At 38.4% G+C, this 17,741-nt stretch overlaps 1 protein-coding gene across 7 annotated transcripts in view; it reads right to left on the reverse strand.

Annotated features, from left to right (window-relative positions):
• Positions 1–17,741, reverse strand: part of HEPH (hephaestin) — a 95,698-nt gene that overhangs the window by 40,201 nt on the left and 37,756 nt on the right. For 5 of the 7 annotated variants that reach the window (XM_029241471.1, XM_029241470.1, XM_029241469.1 and 2 more), the window contains 6 exons: positions 15,267–15,478; positions 14,116–14,266; positions 11,554–11,766; positions 4,784–4,997; positions 3,095–3,234; positions 2,187–2,318 (listed from right to left, as the gene is read on the reverse strand). In XM_029241471.1, coding sequence (XP_029097304.1) covers positions 2,187–2,318; positions 3,095–3,234; positions 4,784–4,997; positions 11,554–11,766; positions 14,116–14,266; positions 15,267–15,478 — 1,062 coding nt within the window. The remainder of the gene's footprint in view (positions 1–2,186; positions 2,319–3,094; positions 3,235–4,783; positions 4,998–11,553; positions 11,767–14,115; positions 14,267–15,266; positions 15,479–17,741) is intronic. The other 2 variants (XM_029241475.1, XM_029241473.1) reach the window with 1 other exon arrangement.

Below are 17,741 nucleotides of genomic sequence, written 5' to 3' on the forward strand. Positions count from 1 at the left end.
TATATATATATATATATATATATATATATATATATATATATATATATGGAATTTAAGAAAAAAAATGTCATGAAGAACCTAGGGGTAAGACAGGAATAAAGATACAGACCTAGTAGAGAATGGACTTGAGGATATAGAGAGGGGGAAATGTAAGCTGTGACAAAGCGAGAGAGAGGCATGGACATATATACACTACCAAACGTAAGGTAGATAGCTAGTGGGAAGCAGCCACATAGCACAGGGAGATCAGGTCGGCGCTTTGTCACCGCATGGAGGGGTGGGATAGGGAGGGTGGGAGGGAGGGAGACGCAAGAGGGAAGAGATATGGGAACATATGTATATGTATAACTGATTCACTTTATTATAAAGCAGAAACTAACACACCATTGTAAAGCAATTATACTCCAATAAAGATGTAAAAAAAAAAAACTAAAAATAGAGTTACCATACGACCCAGCAATCCCACTACTGGGCATATACCCTGAGAAAACCATAATTCAAAAAGATTCATGTACCAAAATGTTCATTGCAGCTCTATTTACAATCGCCAAGACAAGGAAGCAACCTGTGTCCATCATCAGATGAATGGATAAAGAAGTTGTGGCACATATATACAATGGAATATTACTCAGCCATAAAAAGAAATGAAATTAAGCTTTTTGTAGTGAGGTGGATGGACCTCCAATCTGTCATACAGAGTGAAGTACGTTAGAAAGAGAAAAACAAATACCATATGCTAACATATATATATGCATATATATGCAATCTAAGAAAAATAAATAAATAAAAAGGCCATGAAGTACCTATGGGTAAGACGGGAATAAAGACATAGACCTACTACAGTTGAGGATATGGGGAGGGGGCTGTTAAGCTGTGACAAAGTGAGAGAGTGGCATGGACATATATACACTACCAAACGTAAAATAGATAGCTAGTGGGAAGCAGCTGTATAGCCCAGGGAGATCAGCTCGGTGGTTTGTGACCACCTAGAGGGGTGGGGTAGGGAGTGTGGGAGGGAGCGAGACACAAGAGGAAGAGGTATGGGAACATATGTATATGTATAACTGATTCACTTTGTTTTAAAGCAGAAACTAACACACCATTGTAAAGTAATTATACTCCAATAAAGGTGTTAAAAAAAGAATAAAAAAATAAAATAAAATAAAATTTACATACCTTAAAAAACAATGTTTTGTGTATATATATATATATATATATATATATACACATATATATGTGGGGTGTATATATATATATATATATATATGTATATAGTGTAATATTATTCAGCCTTAAAAAGAAGGAAACCCTGTCACACAATACAACATGGATGAACCATGAGAACATTATGCCAAGTGAAGTTATCTAGTCAGAAAAGGTCAAGTACTGTATGACTTTACTTACATGAGCTACCTAGGTCAAATCCATAAAGACAAGAAAGTAGAATGTTGGTTGCCATGAGCTGGGGAAGGGGGAATGGCAAGTTACTATTTAATGGGTATAGAGTTTCAGTTTTGCAAGATGAAAACAGTTCTATGGCTGGATGACAGTGATGGCTGCACAACAATGTGAATGTACTTAATGCCACTGAACTGTACACTTAAAATGGTTATGATAGCAAATTTTATGTTTGTTTTGCCACAAATATTTTAAATGGAAAAAGCAGGCAGAAAATCAGTGTTATAGTGACACAATGTGAAAAAGATTCAACCCACTGCTGTTGGCTTGAAGCTGGGGGAATCGGGTGTGAGCCAAGGAATGTGGGTGGCCTCCAGAAGCTGGAAAGGACAAAGAAATGGATTCTTCCCTAGATCCTCTAGAAAAGAACACAGGCCCTGCCAAAACCTTGACTCTAGTCCAGGAAGACCCATGTCAGACCTCTGACCTACAGAACCAGAAGATAATAAATTTGTATTGTTTTAAGCCACACACACACACACACACACACACACACACACACACACACACAAAATACCTTAGGTGAACAGTCTGTTCTGAGATTGAAAAATTGAGTGTTTCATAGGGACAAATTCAGACTGGGGCTTAGTTCTGGTTAATATTCCTGTTTCTGTTCGCTAAGGATATATATATATATATATATATATATATATAGTTTTTAAAGGAACAAGCCAGAGGGCTGAAACAGAGATGCTTCACGTGTTCCTTCACTAAGTGTTCCCACTCACCAGGCTCAGCAGCCAGTGGCCAGCCGGTGCTAGATTCTAGCACTCCATGGGCGTGCACAGAGTAGGGCCGGCTGGCATTGTTCTTGAATACCACAGTTAGAATATCACCAACCTCTCCTCTGATAAGTGGACCTAGTATACACAAAAGAAGGAAAAGTCTCATTAGTAGAATAGTGGAACAGGGACATTAAAGACATTAAAAAAGGGATATACATATGAGCTCCCTAGATTTAGGAGTTTGCCCGGAGAAAGGGTCCCAAAACTGAAAGTCATGATTGACTCCATTTTTAAATTCAGAAGTCCTTGAGTTGATACTGCTACCCACAGGGTAAAGGTACTTCAACAAGATTATGCCTCCAATTATCCCTACTTTTCCCACTCCAACTCTGTATAATAGCCCAAGTTTCTAGATATTCAGGGCTCTGTGGAATCATTGTTGGTAAGGAGTGAGAGTTTGACACAGAGTACAGAATTGCTGGGTTCCCTTCAAGGACCAGTGGGTCCCTTCTGTGTGAAGATAAGAATGATGAAACTCATTGGCTCCTATGAAAGTGAAAAAACTACAGCAATAATTTCAAGGGTGTGAGTGTAATACTAGTTCCCTGTACCATTTTTCCTACTCTTCGATGTTCCTAAGTTCCCTTGCTTTTAGCATTGAAAAAAAAAATCATCACCCTTACAGATCCCTAGATATAGAGGCCTGGAAATACCTGGTTTAGGTTGCAGCAGAATTCATGAATTACCCCCATATGATTGCTTATTTTCATGGATGATTTATAAAATATGACCATAGTTCCACTATAAGGAAAACTGATAATGGGGAATGGAGAGGCCTTCCTGATATGACATGACCTCCCTAAGCGCATAACAGGTTTCTAGACACTAGGAGGGAAGTGGAATTCCCTTACCTAAGATTCCCAAGTGTTCCTCTGATCCAGTCCTTGGCCGTCGGACCCTGAATGTACCATCAGTGTATTCCCTGAATACAGCTTTCTTGTATCTGGAACCCAGGAGTCCATCTTTGTTGCTCAGGAAGATGTGACCATAACTAGAGGAATCCAAAGAGTGGCATCAGCACCTTGCCCTTAACCCCTCATTTTCAAGTATGGGAAAGCTATGTCAGACCCAACCTCATGTCACAGGTATAAGAAGGTGAGGCCTATTCATTCTAATATCAGATTACACACTTTGGCTGCATATCTGCAGTTAAAGATGGCATATTTCAATATTTATTTATATTTCCTTGTTTGCCATCATCCAGTTATGAATTTATAGTAAAATTAATCTGGTAAGAATCAGAGCCGTGAACTCTAGCTCCAACCTTAATGATGTATTAGATGGAATTAGTCTGACAAAGAACAAGGTACAGGTGGTAGGAGAATGGAGAATACTAACTGCTTCTGTTGCTGGTGGATAAGGGGTAGGGAGAGGTAGGAAGAAAATGAAATCTTACAGATTTCTCATTATGGGATGTTTTCCTGTTTACAGAGAACTTTACTATTCATTTTATCATTTGATCGTCCCAATAGGCTGATGAGGTATGTATGTCCTAGAGGTGGAATCCAGTGATCTAGAGGTGACAGGTACTGATACTATCAGCCAGAAAGGGAGCCAGGGCTTGGATTAAAGGCTGCTCAAGTTCTTTCAACTATACTACATCACTTTAAAGATGAGTAAGCCAGAGTCCAGAAAAGGGAATTAATTTTTTGTAACTTGCAGTACAAGTTAGCAAGAAGGCTTCAACCTTCAAAAACCAACAGAAAGATTGGCAAAGGGTAGTGAGAACACCAAAAATAAGCTATAGTTGAAATTGCTAAACTGTACCATAATTTCCATTCTCCCCTCCTTCCTTTTTAGTAATAGAATCACCTAGGTTTTAGCTGAGCACATGGTTGCCTAACCAGAGATTACACTTCCTGGACTTTCTTGCAGCTAGGTATGGCCATATGAATAAGTTCAGGATAATGGGGTTTCAGAGAAAGTAATGTATTACAACTTCAGGTCATTGCTTCACAGACAATGCTGCTTGCCATGGATTTAGTTTCCATTTCTTGATAGCTGGGAGTGACTACAACTGGAAGAGATGTCTTAGTTCCAGAGATGAATGCAAGTGTTATGGGTGACTAGTTAACCTATTGGTCCCGAACTGCTCATATTTGTACTTAAGCAAGAAATAAAATTCTAACATATTTAAGCCACTCTATTTTGGCCTTTTTCTTCTATACAGCTTAGCCTCTATCTTAATGACATTTTGTCTAGGGACATCTGAGCTTGGGGACATTCAGTCCCTTGAGTAAATTCCCTATAAAATTTAAGTCCCAATATCAGTGCTTCTGGCTAACCAGAGGAAAGGATGCCAAGACTGAGAGCATGAGGATGTGGGCAAGGTTTTACTTCAGCTCTACAGTATAACAACATAGACAAAGCACTGAGTACCAGCTTACCTGTGTTCTAGTCCTTCCTCTAGATTTGTTGGTATCTTATTAGTTGACTTTAGATAAGTGCCTCCTCAGCTCAGAATTTCGGTATCCTCCTCCATTTCAGTAAAATGGTCCAGAGTCTTTGAAAGTGTGATCACTTCTTTTCTGAAGCCTTACCTGTCCTTCTCAGACTGGTTGTGCCATTCTAGTTCCCAGCTCCTGTCAGGGCAATAGTCCCACTCCATCTCTTCTGCCATGATGTAGTAGATCCTTGCAGCTTGGTAATGTTGACGAGAGTTGGCTTGGTGGCCAGGACACTGGGAGACATTATAGATTGCCCTCATCCCTGCTTCTCTATGGCTGCCTGCCTGGCAGTAAATTTCAAATGTCCCTGAGGTAGGAACAGAGAGAAAAACCTGAATCAAAACACCCCTGTATAGTGTCTGAGGGAGTTCTTACTTCTCTCTAGGCATATTGCAGAGAGTGGGTAGTTTTAGATAAGGTTTTTCCATGCATTAGATAAAAGATTATTACAAGTTTATTGAGAGCAATGAGCACAGAGTTTAAGAGCTCTGGTGCCAAAGCTACATTGTCTGGGTTTAAAACTAAACCTGCCACTAGAATGACCAGCTCCTCCCTGTTTACCAAGGGCTTCTCTAGTTTTAGCACTGAAAGTCCCATGTCCCTGGAAACTCCTCAGTTCTGAGCAAACCAGGATGGTCAGTCACCCTATCTGACACTTATTATCTATATAACCTTCAGGAAAATTTTAAGCCTCTGTGTGTTTCAGTTTCCTCATGGTAAAGTGGGGGACATTTTACTTAATAGGATTTTTTTAGAATTAAACACAATAATATGTAGATATTGCTTGGCACATTATAGAGTAAATGTTTAATAAGTGAAACTATAAGTAAGTAAATAAAGCTGTAATTATTATTTGAAGGAAGAAATTGACCAATTTTCTCCCTTCCTACCAAGTCTCAAAGAAATAAATGTGGGCTTATATATATATATATATATATATGAATTTCTTGATCACAAGAATTCTTACATCAGAGAGCTTTGGAATGGCTTTCCCTAGGTTTTTTACAATGAAATGTTTGGGTATCAGTCTTAAATGTCTGAATTGTAGAGCTGCCTGGATCTAATCTCAAGATCCAGATTTCTATGTCAAGGACACATAGGCTCATAGACTATTGATCAGGAGAAACTAACTTTTTTACATTTTCCCCAGTATTACTTCCTTTACTGCTGATTGCCTATACCACCACTACAAATTCCTCCTAGCTTTTAAAGGCCTCTATGAACTAGCTGAAAACTATTGATGCAATCTCACTTACCACTCTGTCCCAAACTCATCAGTGCTTTAACTAAATCTGTCCCTGATTGCCCCTCTCACATATCTCATTCTTATCTTGGAATTTTCACTCATGTTATTTTTACTTTTCTGGAATAGACCTGCCCATCCCCTTCCCCATAAATATCTATAAGAGTTCACTTATTCTCCAAGACCCAATTCATGCTTCATCTCTTCCAGAAAGTCCTCGCTGACTACTCTGGCCCACATTGGACTTTATGTTCTTGGCCTCTCTACTCTTAAAACACTTTACATCTAAATCACATGGTTAAGGACTAAGTGCTTCTCTCTTTAAAAAACAGTCCTTTCCACTAGTTTATAAACTTCTTGAAAAAATCTAATATTTTCTTTCCATATCTACTTTCTGACTTTTCAATTTCCCTTATACCCCAAATCTATTCCATCAATAAATCCTATCATCTCTTCCCTCACAGTCATCCTTCTTTTTCCACTCTCACTTTCTTAGTCAAAGCCACTATCGTCTCTCACCTGGAAAACTTCAATGGTCTCACAACTGTCTTCTCTGTTTCTCCCTCCCACCTCAAACATTCTCCAAACAAGATACAGGGTCCTCTTTAACAAATATGATCCAGAGCACATTGCTCCCTTGTTTAAATGCTCCATTCATACTCAGAATACAATTCAAGTTCCTGACTGTGGTCTATAAGGCCCTATATAATATGACTCTTGCCAACCTCTATGATTTCATACGATGTCGGCTTCTCCTTGCTCACTACACTCCAACCATACTGGCCTTCTTTCTGACCCTTGAACAAACCACGTTTATTCCCACCTTGAGACATTTACACTTGATTGTCCCTCTGCTCGGAATATTCTGCTCAGAGATCTTCATTTAGCTCCTTCCCCCCCATTACTTAGATCTTAAATGTCACAATCTCAGAGTGGTCTTCCCTAAATAACTTCTCTAAAGCTCCAATCAGTTCATCACACCATTGTATTTTATTTCCTTCATGACATATATCATGATCTGAAATTATCTTATTATTTTATGTGTGTGTGTTTGTTGTAGATCTCCCCTGGGAGTAAGTATCATGTCTATCATTTCACCTCTCTATCCCAGTCTTAGCACATGGAATGTGTGCAATAAATATGTGTTGAGTGAATGAATTTCTGTGCAAATGAATGACTGTATACACTGTCCAAACGTCATAGCTTAGGGGTTGGTATGGAGAAGAAAGTCTGAAGATCACTGGAGGGAATGGGAAAAAATAGAAGTCTTTTTGGGAGAATCATATGACCTAGGACTATCACATCATCTCATATGGACATTGTTGTCCAAGGTGATTCTTTTTTAAAAAAAAAATTATTTATTAATTTGGCTTCACCAGGTCTTCGTTGTAGCACATGGGATCTTTAGTTGCACCATGTGGGTTCTAGTTCCCTGACCAGGGATTGAACCCAGGCCCCCTGCATTGAGAGTGTTGAGTCTTAGTCACTGGACCGTGAGGGAAGTCCCCAAGTTGCTTCTTTTTCAACGCTTTTCTGCCTTTGGCATATGAGTCTCCTCCTACCTCTGTGACCAATCTTTTTTCTGTCTCCTTAACCTGGTTTGTCTTCTCCCTTCTACCACTTAAATGTTGATTTTTGCTTTAAGTTTTATTTCCTATAACTTTACATGCTAAAGGACTTCAACTATGAAAATACTCAAATCTCTCTCTCTAGCCTGGACTTTTCCTCCAATGTTTATATTTCTACCCACAGCTATCTACTGTAAAGTCCACACCACTTGGACTTCACAAGAAATGTGAAGTAATAATGTGAAGTAATAAATGTTCTCTTTGTTGCTGAGAAATCTAACATGAAATTGGTGGAAAAGAGCACATTACAAGCTCTAGCCTCTTTTTCTGCCACTTTCCCTGGATATCAAAGCTCTAGTATCAGTGGTTCTTTCGGAAAAGCTGAGGTGTATTATTCGGGACATTTTTAAGTGCAAAATCATCATTTCTATTAAAGGTAATTAATATTTGAAAATTAAAATATTATTAGACTTTAAAGCAAAGCAAAAACAGGATTAAAAATGTCACCGATAAACCCACAACACTCACACTTCTAGCATTTTGCTGCATTTTTTTCTGGGAATTTATTCTTCTGTTTTGTTAAACATAATTGTAAGCATCCAGCAAACAACATGTTGAATCTCCATGGTAATGCTTTAAGTCATCTGCAAAACTGCTTAATTGCATATTTATATTTACCAATCTTCATTGCTACCCCTTTTTCTAGAATTCCAAAGCCAGATTCTGGTTCTGGCTTTTCCATTAACTTGGAAATTTTGTTCTGTCTTTGGGGAGCTACTTACAATGGTCCCTCTCAGTCTTAATCAGAGACTAAGCTCTCAAGGTAGAATGAAGGAGACTTCAGATTAAAGAGATTACCTAGGAGTAAGAATCAACAGGGGTTGATGGAGAAGGGGCAAGAGGAAAAAAATTTAGAGCTGACGTTCCTAACATGAGAAAATCATTTTCCCCCCTCCAGATCTCTGTCTCTTCCACCCATTAGCAAAATAAGTGAAAGATGATCTCGAAGGGGCTGTACCAGTTCAAACATTCTATGACTCGAGGATTGTTCAGAAAGAGGAGAGTTTGAAAGGACTGGAAAATGCAAAGGTAAAAAGAGCTTGGGCTTTTTCTAATAAGAAAACTCAGAAATCTTGACCAAGATTAACCTTTTAAGACTTTACTCTTATAAACCCATTCACTGCCTCTCCTCCCATGTTTTTAAGCCATCTACAGTCACTCTCCTTGGGCCTTAGTATGGCACAAAAATAATTTCACTCATCCAGAGTAAGAATGAGCCCCACAGAGGCATATAAACCTGGCTGGGTAGCCTGGATAATTTCATAGGAAGGATATTAAACCTAGGATTTGACTTTGGGACCAAGGCTAGAGAGATGGGTCTTTCTTTCTCAGAAGTTCCCCACCCTAGCACTCACTACAAGCACTTAATTCTATTGTCCCTTTCAGCCCCATTAATGGTTATTTCTAATTTGCTAACAACAACCCTTCTTGACCAAGAAAGTATCCTAGGTAGATGGGGAGAAGTGAGGACCCAAGTGATGTTTTTTGTCAAGTTTTTGTCAAACCCAGTGCCAGGCTGAAATTATTAATTTGTCAAGGAAACTTCCTTTGTTTAAGGATTTTTTTTCCTCAAATATGAATGGAATTTACAGAACTAAAATAAAACTTTCGTGGGAACTGCATTTAACTGACAGATTTTTCTTACCAACACCATTGCCACCTACTGCCTGGAAAAAAGGATATACCTCAGGCACTGCAAAGAGAAATTACTATATTTCTGTTTTAGTATAGATCAATGGGACAGGATAGAAACCCCAGAGATAAACCCATGCACATATGGTCACCTTATCTTTGATAAAGGAGGCAAGAATATACAATGGAGAAAAGAGAGCCTCTTCAATAAGTGGTGCTGGGAAAACTGGACAGCTACATGTAAAAGAATGAAATTAGAACACTTCCTAACACCATACACAAAAATAAACTCAAAATGGGTTAAAGACCTAAATATAAGACCAGACACTATAAAACTCTTAGAAGAAAACAGGCAGAACACTCTATGACATAAACCACAGCAAGATCCTTTTGGACCAACCTCCTAGAGAAATGGAAATAAAAACAAAACAAAATTAAAAAAAAATGGGACCTAATGAAACTTAAAAACTTTTTCACAGCAAAGGAAACCATAAACAAGATGAAAAGACAACCCTCAGAATGGAAGAAAATATTTGCAAATGAAGCAACTGACAAGGGTTAATCTCCAAAATATACAAGCAGCTCATGCAGCTCAATAGCAAAAGAACAACAACCCAATCCAAAAATGGGCAGAAGACCTAAATATACATTTCTCCAAAGATATACAGATTGCCAAGAAACACATGAAAAGATGCTCAACATCACTAATTATTAGAGAAATGCAAATCAAAACTACAATGAGGTATCACCTCACACTGGTCAGAATGGCCATCATCAAAAAATCTAGAAACAATAAATGCTGGAGAGGGTATGGAGTAAAGGGAACACTCCTGAACTGTTGGTGGGAATGTAAATTGATACTACCACTGTGGATAACAGTATGGAGGTTCCTTAAAAAACTAAAAATAGAACTACCATACGACCCAGCAATCCCACTACTGGGTATATACCGTGTGAAAACCGTAATTCAAAAATAATCGTGTACCACAATGTTCACTGCAGCACTATTTAACAATAGCCAGGACATGGAAGCAAACTAAGTGTCCATTGACAGATGAATGGATAAAGAAGATGTGGCACATATATACAATGGAATATTACTCAGCCATAAAACGAAACGAAATTGGGTTATTTGTAGTGAGGTGCATGGACCTAGATTTTGTCATACAGAGTGAAGTAAGTCATAAAGAGAAAAAAATTACCACATGCTAACGCATATATATGGAATCTAAAAAGAAAAAAAAAGGTTCTGATTATCCTAGGGACAGGACGGGAATAAAGACATAGACGTTGAGAATCGACTTGAGGACACGGGGAGGGGGAAGGTTAAGCTGGGACGAAGTGAGAGAGTAGCATTGACATATCTACACTACCGAGTGTAAAACAGATAGCTAGTGGGAAGCAGCTGCATAGTACAGGGAGATCAGCTCGGTGTTTTGTGACCACGTAGAGGCATGGGAGAGAGTCTCAAGAGGGAGGGGTTTTGGGGATATGTGTATACATATAGCTGACTCACTTTGTTACACAGAAGAAACTAACAGAATATTGTAACCCAATTAAACTCCAATAAAGATGCTAAAAACATAATCAAAATGTACAAAAAAAGAGAAATGACTGCTACGTTATGAAATATCAGACACAGATGGAATCTGGAGAAACATTCTAGTCAAATTTCATCATGAAAGAAGGATAGGGAGAGGGAAAGGGAGGAGGAGAGGGAAGAAAGGAGGGACAGAGGAAGAAAGAGAAGAAAGGAAGAGAGGGAGAGAAGGGGAAGAAAGAACAAAAAATAAAAAGAAGGAAGAAATCTAGCCACAGAGAGGGGAAGTAATTAGACAAAAATTGGACAGCAAGTTAGTGAAAGAGCCTGGACTAGAAGTTCCTGTGTTCTGATTCCTAGGCTGCAAATGTTACAGCACACTTCGCCCCCCACTCCCACCAGAAGTTTGCAAAACTCCTCATAGAGTATCAGAGTTGGAAGCACTTATAGGTACATCTCATGGACCTCTTTTCCAGTGCAAGGGTTAAATCTATAGAATCTCTACATGGCCAAGGGGCTATGCAACCAAGTCTACCCTCTGCCTATACAAGAATTGCCCTGATACTGGGCAGCATCCCTACTTCTCTCCTGTTGTTTCAGAAAAGAGCTTCCTCAGCTCTTTATTCTGCCTGCAACTGAGAAGAGAACCCAAATAACCAAAACATGGAGTACACATTGAGGAAGGAGAAGACACAACTGTTTTGAAAAGTTCACAAGTACCCTCAACATGACTTTCCTTTTCTCTTCACCAGCCTCCCACCTCACCCAGTCCAATGCCCAATAAAGTTCCTCAGCCTAGGCCAGCTGCTAAAGCACTTACCAGAATTGTCAGGCTGCATGATGGCCATAACAAAAGTGTGAGGAAAGAGCATGGCTGCACTCTTTCTCATGCCCTGAAGCTGCACAGTGTTGCCCTGGAACGTGACCCCATGCACATCAGTCTCTGTGCCCAGGCCAACCAGGTGCCAGGCCACTGTGTCACCCTTGCACATGTCCAGCCTGGGCAAGTTAGAGAACAGAAACCCGTTAATGGCTGGAAAACAAAAACACAAGACAGGATGGGGAGGTGAGACCAGACTACTTGGGCACCAGCCAGCAGCATGGCATCAGCTCTGTACTGTTTTCCCACAACTTGAAATTTCTGAGTCATTCTCAACTCCTCTGCCTTCTTCCCTAAGCCACTTTAGTTCTACTTATGAAGATCTGCCTCTTGGGACGAGGGCCCTATTGTCCTTTCTGGCTTTACCTGCTGCCCCTCCTCCACCATACTTCACATCCTGGCACAACTGGACTACTCCCCACTCCCACAACTCTTTCACACACTTACATACACACACACACACACACACACACGTATTAATCTTTCCTATTCCCACTTTCTTGAAACCCTCCTCCCTTGGATTCTACAGCACCATATGTCCCTGGTTCTCTTATAACTTTTCTGAATGTTCCTCCTCCATCTTTTACTCATTCTCCATGCCTCTGTAAAGTGTTGGAGTTCCCCAAGGTTCCTTCCTCAGCTTTCAATCTGTTTCCTCCTTTTCATCTTCACTCCCACTGCCTTATTTCTGGCTCTCAACATCTCTGGCCTGAACTCCCACACGAAAGCCTCCTCCCTGGTACTCCTACCTATATCCTATCCTCTCACTCTCTTTCACACACACATGCACACCTTTATCCTGCGAGCTCTATTTGCCTCTGTATTCCCAGGACCTTGAACATGGTAGGCACGTAGAAAATACTTGTTGATTTTTCACAGGCTGTTCCCTTTGCCTGGAATAAACTTTCCCTCTGGTTTCTCTCTACAGCAAATTACTACATATCCATCATGCACTAGCTCAAATATCATCTACCCTGTAAAGCAGTTTTTACACTCTTTCTGGCTTCCTTGAAACTTTTCTCCCCACAAAATTCTGAAATGTCACTTACCACAGAGTCCAGTGATTTACGTACAAATTTATCTCCCACACTAGATTGACCTAGCATGAAGCACATCATTTTTTCCAAGCACCTCGCATGTTACCTAGTACTTATCAGTTGTCAAATAAATTCATACTGGAATAAACTTGGTTTGTAGACTGTATTACTTTTTCCAACTGATGTAACTGACTGGTAATGAGAAGCAAGAGATAGAGCCAAAAGACAACACACTCGTTCTTGACCCTCTCCCACCCTGCATACTCCGCTCAAAAATACAGGGAGACCTGCTTGAAGCTGATCCCTTTTCAATGTTCCTACATCCACTGGAACCAGCTTTAATGAGTAACTTTATTTGATAATCCCCTGGGATGCTGATGGAACCATCGCTAACTGCTTGATTCTGCTTCCCCTACCTATAATGTTTGATTGCAAAGTTATTCAGACTTCAAGGCTCAGTCAAGCACTTCCTTCTTCCAGGAATCCTTTAACTGGATTGTTCCTCATTGATGTTCTCCTTTTCTGAATGCTATGTCACTTAAAAGCTGTTCCACACAATTTAGCACTTAATTATAGTCTGTCTTGGATATTCTATAATTGTTTCATGGGTGTTAGTTTCATTTCATTGCAGAATGCTGAGAGTTCCTTACAAACTTGGACCATGACTCCCCATTAATTCACTCACCCACCCACCTATTCATTAATTTAGTAGTTCACTAGTTCAATAACTACTTACTATATATTAGACCATGTAAAAGATACACAGATAAACAACAAACAATACTCACCTTTAAGGAGACTACACTCTAGCAGAAGTCAAAAGGCACGTAACAAATAACTACAATATTTTGGAGTGTATGGAACTTGCTATTGAAAGAGTCTGATAAAAATACAATAGTAGTTAGTAAGAGGGTGTCATCATCCTGGGACTTGGTAATAAGAAATGAGGAGGAGGTAGCTTTTGAGTAGGGCCTTAGAAAATGAGAAGAATTTCCACTGGCTAAGAGCAAAAATGTAAGGAGGGGTATTTCAAGTGGAGGACAAATCATTACAAAAGCATGGACTCAGAAAGTACAAGGTATGTCTATATAGAGAAAATATCCCTATTTGGCTGGAGTATGGGGTTGGGAAGCAAGAATAGCGGGTGATAAGAAAGAAGGAGATAAGACTGGAAAGGTATCATCCCAGCTTACTCTCCTCATTCTCTAGCAGATTCTTTGTGTGCAATCCTCATTTTACAGTATCTTTTTCCAGTGTCTCCCATACTGTGTAACACAGAACAAAGCACAAGAAGGGACTAAGTATAAGATATGTTGTCTTAGGTTTAATACCTTGATGTAGCTTGTCTCTTGGGAAGAGATGACCGATAGGATCAATGTTTACAGGAATGGATCATGATTAAATCTAGGCTAGATTTTACTTATAATCTCTCAGTTGAAGCTTAGTGTAAAAGCACTCCCCATACCATGCATCCGATTAGAGTCTTGGAAACCCTTGAAATCCTCTGAGATCAGTCGGGAATCCAACATAGCAGCTGCTTGATTGGCATTGCTGTACCAGCTCTTGTTCTCATCCAACACAGTGAAAAGGAGAAAGAATTCTTTATCCACTCCTTTCTGTAGTCCCAGTGGAAGAAAACAGAGTGGGAATAACCACAGTTTCAGCAGTTGTGGACTGTGCAGCTCCAGAACCCAATGATCCCTGATTATTTTCCATTTCCTTTTCCAAACACAGATCCAAGCCCATATCTCCTGCCTAGAGCTGCAGTTGTTGCTGTAAAGTTTTTCCTCAGGTAACTTCAAATTGCAGGTGGGTGAAGGGGGTTAGAATAAAGTGATAAGACTGGAGGGGAGGGATGTATGAAAGAAGGCAGGGAAGAGGCACAAGATTGTGCACAAGATTGATGAAGAGGTACAGAGTGTGATAGAAGAGAGCCTGGAATCAATTAAGGGAAGGAGTGGGGAAAGACGGCTGGGAGATCGGGGAGGGGGTGACAGAGGATTCTATGGGAATGGAGAAGCTAGAAAATAAAAGAAAAAATCATTATACTAATTACTAACTTACTATTATTTTATTATTAATTTTAGTATTATTATTATTATTACTGCTAACATTTACTGAGTCTTTACTAGGTATCAGACACTGTGCCAAGCACTTTATATGGATTATTTTAATTAGTGTTCACAGAAACTCAAGATACCTTCTTCTATTGTTAACCCTTTACTGTAGATGAGGAAACTGAGACAAAGAGAGGTTAAGTAATTTGCTCAAGGTTAAACAGCTAAGATTTATGGGCTGGTTATGAAAGAAGGCAAGAAAATAGTAGGGCAGAGTTAGGAATTAGGAGCAAGGTTTAAGGGCCACTGAGGTTAAAACAATGAGGAGATGTTGGGAGAATATAAAATAGAAAGGAATAGAGACTAAGGAAGATATGTGTTTGTGAACAAAAGAATAGCATGCAAGATAGCATGAAGTCACCGACTATTAATTTCTGATTCAATAACTTTTGTTTTTATTCCTTCACTACTAGAACCCAGTTCCATGCTTAACTCCTATTCAGCAACCCAACCTCATCATCTTCTCAGCAGGCTTTCCAGCCAGAAACCATGGCAATACCTGCTTGCCATCTGCACCCAAGGCACCGGCCTTGCACACAAGCAGGGGGCCCACCAGACCAGAATTTGTATCTCTTATGGGATCAGCAGCAGAGAAGTACATCCAGGTGAGACAGGCAGGATCCTGAGCAGTGGGGCCAGCATTGGGAGGGACTGTCCAGCGGTATGTTACTTTCTCAAAGGGCTTAGCCACCAAGCCAGGGTGGGATGAGCCTATAGGAAAAGACATAGAATTCATTACTCACATTGGCTAGAGTGAGTATCATCATCTCCAAACAGTGAAGTAAAGATCATAATCTACAAAGGCATTTTGGAGTAGCAGTAGGAGAAGCAGCAACATAAAATATAGAATATTAAAAAAGGTTCTGAGTAGGAGTCAAGAGACTACAGTTTGGTTTCTGGTTCTGCCACTATTTGTGATATGAACTGGGAAAATTTAAATTTCCCTAGGTTTCAGTTTTCCAAACTCATAGGACCCAAGGATTGAAAGAACTTTTAAAACTTATTTGGAATATCCCTCACTTAAAAACATACATTCATCTCCTCTTGTAGTCCTACCTCTGCTTAAAAGTATCCAGAGATAGAAGACTCACTACCTACCATCATAGCCTGTTTCATCTTAGAATGTTTCTAATTGTTGAACATATTTTCCTCTCTATGTGTATTCATGTATGTATGGACGTGTATATGTTTTGTATGTATGTGTGTGCGTGTGTGTGTGTATATATGATAATAAGGCTGTAATTCCTTAAATAGACACAAGTCATGGTCAGGCAATGCACAGAAATTTTATTTTATATGTTCAAACCTATTAGTAATCAAATTAGTACAAGTGAACATATAATTTTTTTGCCTGTACAAAATATAATTTTTTTGCCTAAAATTAACAAAATTTTACAAATTATAATAATCAGTTCTGGTGATAAGTGGTTCAAATGGCACTTACTCCTCTCACTCACCTATAAAAAGGGTAAGTGTAAATAAAATAACCATTTTAGAAAAAATGTTGACAGAATGTATCAAAAGCCTTAAAAAGTTTATGTCCACAAAAAAAGTAAGATACAAAATAAATACTGAAAAGAATGTTCAACCTAATGCAAATAGAAGTAACAGTGAATTTTGTTGTTTGCTTACAAGACTGACATTTTGACAATGATTAAAATGGCTGCCCTCTGCTGGTGAGGTTGTAAGAAAATGTGTCCTCCCTCTTGGTAACTGTTGATGGAATTCCAAATTGATGTGACTGCAAATTTTTCCAGAGAGCAATTTGGACATAGGTATCAGAAATTTTCATGTGTGCACCCTCTGATATAATTCCACATCTTAAATATATATTCTGATGAAGTAATCATAAAAGTAGGCAAAGAAGCATACATAAGGATATTTGTAGTATAATTTATCATATGGTGGTATAATTTAGGATGGATTTAACTTATTTTTTCTTATTCATTCATTGTTCCTAACTCTTTAAATTTTTAAACATACAAAAAACCTTAAAGGCTAGTGCGATAATTACCCTACCACTTGGAGTTGATTGTTAACATTTGGCCACCTTTTTTCTCTTTGTATTTTTTTAAATTTATTTATTTATTTATTTATTTTTATAGTAGGTCCTTGTTGGTTATCTATTTTATCACAGACTTGGCCATCTTTAATTTATCTAAATCTATGTGTATGCTTACTTTTTCTAAATCATTTGGAAGTGAAATGCAAACATAATGACATTTTACTTCTAAATACATCAGTAAGCATCTGCTATATTACCATAATAACATTACCAGACCTAAGAAAATACCCTAATACCATCTAACATCCAGACAAGGTTTGCACATTGCCCTTGGTGTTGTCTCTTTAATTCTTTTCCCTATGGCATTGATTTCTTGAAGATACTAGACCAGTTGCATTGTAGAATGTTCTTTTATTCCAGATTTGTCTGTAAGTTTGCCCTTTATGCTTTCAGTATTTTTTGGTATTTTTGGCTTGAGGTTAGCAGGTGTTAATATTATTCTCAGGGAAAACAAGAAATTAACTACCCAATAATCCCACTTCTAGGATTTTTTCCTAAGGTAGTAGTCCAAACCAAATATATATATTCATTCATTGCAACATGATTTACAATATTAAAAAATAATGAAAGCAACCTACATGTCCAAATAATAGAAGATAAGGTAAAATCTATGTGTTAGAGTATTATATAGTCATTAAAATGTTTGTAAGATTATAATGACATAAAAAATGGACACAATATAATGGTAAGTGAAAATAGTAAGACACCAAACTATACAAAATATATCATCACAAATTTTTAAATATATAAATTTGTATAAACACAGAAAAATGTTAAAAGGTATATAAAATATATTGGCAATTTACTTATGAATGAACTTTATTTATTTTATAATTTTCCATGTTTATCAAAATTCCATAATACATGTACTTTCATAATCAGAATATATTTAAATATATTTAAAAGTAG

This window comes from Monodon monoceros, unplaced genomic scaffold, assembly GCF_005190385.1.
Source record: "Monodon monoceros isolate NGI ecotype Baffin Bay Population unplaced genomic scaffold, NGI_Narwhal_1 Super_Scaffold_22, whole genome shotgun sequence".
Classification (NCBI taxonomy): domain Eukaryota; kingdom Metazoa; phylum Chordata; class Mammalia; order Artiodactyla; family Monodontidae; genus Monodon; species Monodon monoceros.